At 39.4% G+C, this 3,409-nt stretch overlaps 1 protein-coding gene across 1 annotated transcript; it reads left to right on the top strand.

The window, feature by feature from the left end:
* Positions 1–435: 435 nt before the first annotated feature.
* LOC148998863 (acid phosphatase 1-like) lies at positions 436–1,568 on the top strand. The gene is made up of 3 exons (XM_089141657.1): positions 436–833; positions 1,037–1,246; positions 1,391–1,568. The coding sequence occupies exons 1-3, from the start codon at positions 442–444 to the stop codon at positions 1,566–1,568; spliced, it is 780 nt and encodes a 259-aa protein (XP_088997783.1). The 5' UTR covers positions 436–441.
* The last annotated feature ends 1,841 nt before the right edge of the window (positions 1,569–3,409 follow it).

Here is a 3,409-nt window from a genome sequence, read left to right as displayed (position 1 = left end):
ATTGTCCTTGGGCATTTAATTTATTAATCATATTAATAAATTCCAACATAATATGCTCAAGTGAATAATGGAAATTGCAACTCCATCAATGTGGTTTTAAAAAAAATCATTCTAAACCATAGTTTCATTAAAATACTAAAATAATAATTATCGGAAGAAACCGACTTTATGTCGATAAGCGATAGTGATGAAGTCTTTGCCCAGAAAAAGGATGTAGATGAAGTCTTTGACCAAAAATAGGATATAGATGGAAGTCCCAGCAAATGAATTCTATTGAACCGTTGCAAGAGAACCCCACTTGCTGACTACCACCGATGTTGGTTTTTAATCTTGAAACCATCATCAATGGAATTTAACTGAAAAACCATCGTCAATGGAAACCCAGTAATATAAAAATCCAATCCATTTTGTCTTTTGATAATAGAGAACAAGAAGAAGAAAATGGGAAGCAATCTGGGTCTGTTGTTGTGCTTCTCTATCCTCCTTGTTGGTGTAGCAGTTGCAGACTGGAACATCTTGAACCAGAGGAAGACAGGGAAGAACTCGGATGACCTGAAGATAACCCTGAAGAACTACTGTGAAGCTTGGAGGATCAATGTCGAGCTCCATAACATTCGTAAATTCGAAGTTGTCCCTGAAGAATGCACGGACTACATTGGCAAGTACATGAGTTCCACTCAGTATAGAGTTGATTCAGAGAAAGCACTAGAAGAATGCAGCATCTATCTCAGTAAAACCTTCAGGTCGAGTGGTGATGGCAAAGATGCATGGATCTTCGATGTTGATGATACCCTTCTCTCTACTGCTCCGTACTTCAAGGAACATCACCACGGGTACTGTATATAGCTATACTTTAGTTTCTTTAAGCCCAGATCAGAAATGAGATTGAGGTTTGATCAATGCTCAGGTGACTTCTTTCTATAGTCATTGATTTTCTGATCCCATCTCTGAAACCAAATCTGTTGAACAAATCTTTTAAAAAAATGAAGATGGTATCATTACAAAAATGTAACTTTGTTTATCCATTTCTGTTTAGGGGGGAGATGTTCAACATTACAGCTTTTGAAAAATGGGTGTGGGAGGAAAAAGCTCCAGCTTTGGAGCACTCAATGAACCTCTTCAAAGAGATAAAAGAAAGAGGGTTGAAGATCTTCTTGATCTCTTCAAGAGGAGAACACCTCAGGGCTCCCACAACTGATAACCTCCTTAAGGTTGGCTACTTTGGTTGGTCTGGTCTCTTATTAAGGTGAGTTAAATTCTGTTCTTCCACTTTGTTCAAAGAAAAGCTAGATTCATTTTGCAGGTCCTCTTAATTTCTCCTTTCAATTTCATAATAGGAATACTCATTATTTCAAATAAGTATGATCTCCCCCTCTTGTGTTTGTAATAGGAGCTGTAAGAACAATGGCATGACAGCAGGACAGTACAAAGCAGAGCAGAGGAGGAAGCTGATCAATGAAGGCTATCACATATGGGGAATGGTTGGATCACAGTGGCCCAGCCTTTTGGGACATCCTAGTGCCATGAGAACATTCAAACTTCCCAATTCCTTGTATTACATTCCCTGAAAGGCAAGGCATCTTTATTTCATCACCATTCAACCCCAACAAAGTGTCCTAATCTGAAGCTTCTTCCATTACCACCCACATGCACCCTCTGTTTGACTTGGATATGGAACATTGTTTGAATATTAACATCAATTAGAACATTCAGTACTATTTCTCACAGTTTGCATCATTTTATGCTTTACCAACAGTACAGTAAATTGAGTTTCATTAAGAAACCTCCCTTCGAATTTGAAAAGCAGAGCCTTTTCACTGGCTCTCTACACTTCCAAGGCCAAGACACCCTATTCTCTTTTGATTAATCAGAATAACAAAAACAAATTCTTTAGTGATTGCTCGAGTAGAACTCTTGATCGTATAAAGCGAGTGAAGATTCCCGTATATATATTTGCAAAAAGGATCATTTTCATTAAGAAGCGAAAAACACAGTAACTACAAGTACATCAGAGAGGATCCCTCCCCCACCTTCAACATTGCCATCAATGGGGGCAAAATCCTTGAGCAAGTTAAAATATTAGTTCTCATCATAACTGAACAATCTTGAAATACCCATAGCATCATTAGATAGTTCCTGCAATATGGCTCTTGGCCATTTATCAGCTTCGCAGCTGATTTAGCAAGGATATCTACCACACGATTTGCCTCTCTAAAACAATGAGAGATCTTCCATGAGATCAAGCTGAGATAAGACCTGAACGCTTGCCATCTTTGCTGAACATACCGAGGCAGTTGATTTCAGTTGCGGATCAAACACCGCTTGTGAAGTACCTGCTGGCATCTCAAATGGATGTGTTCCTTGCTGGTTCTGAAGCTCCAAAAGACGAAGAGATTAACCTTCAAGAGATTTTGCTTTAGCGAGTTAGCATTGAAGGTGCCGGCAGTGGCATAGTCGCTCTTTCGTCCTTCTTTTGTTATTCTTCCCTCAACAATTTCTCTGACTCGTCTCCATAGCCTCAATCAACAGTGCATTATCTTGCTCTTCTAGTAGCTAAGCTATAACTTCTTGCTCAATTTCCCACAGATGGCACCAAATGTCTCGAATCTCCTGAGATTGTAAACCGCTCCAAGGATTGCTCTGGTATGAACTGATTGAATCATTGATAGCCTACGAATGACCTGAAGAATAAAGTTAGAAACGGAGCCATCGAATTGATCAGTGATCTGCCTCCTGTTGTATAGTCTTAGTCCCACATCTAGTAGAAGTGGGAGTTGTTATCCCACATCGAAAAGAAGTGGGAGTTTGTTGAGAGTTTTAGTCCCAGTTCGAGTAGATGTGGGAGAAGGTAGGATGGGAAGAGGCTATAAAAGGATGCCTCCCCCTCCACATGTAATTCATCCCAAAATCTTTCCTCTTGTACATTTCTTTATCTATAGTGGAGTTTTCTTTCTTGCCGTGGTTTTTTTCCCTTTAAGGGTTTTCCATGTAAATTCTTGTGTTCTTCATTTCTCTTATTTGTTGATTGTTTTATTCGGTGGGTTTTTCATAACCCAACACCTCCGACGATCAAGTCAGTTGAGTTTGAGTCAAATCAAATCTAGAGTTCCTGAGAACCCTAGGTTTGAAAGAACAAAAGGTGGGAAAATTGCAGACTAGCTTCAATGGTTTTCGAAATGATGTACCTCTACCTTCGTCTCTTTCCTATTTATTGATTTTACCTTTTGTCGAGATCTCATCTCTAGACCGTCAGATGTTTATTTCCGGATCAACATCCACAATTAGCTTTCAGTGTCATTCACAGTTCGACTTTGCATCGTTCTTAGACCATTGGCTGGCTTGGTACAAACCGGTAATGGGTGGAATGGGTGGTTTACCCATTACACTACACAAACTCAGCTATTATCAT

Source organism: Hakea prostrata, unplaced genomic scaffold (genome assembly GCF_041222555.1).
Source record: "Hakea prostrata isolate BN-2017 unplaced genomic scaffold, UWA_Hpros_2 contig_106, whole genome shotgun sequence".
Lineage (NCBI taxonomy): Eukaryota > Viridiplantae > Streptophyta > Magnoliopsida > Proteales > Proteaceae > Hakea > Hakea prostrata.
The sequence above is the reverse complement of the archived record's forward strand: the minus strand, read 5'-3'. Positions and strand labels throughout refer to the sequence as shown.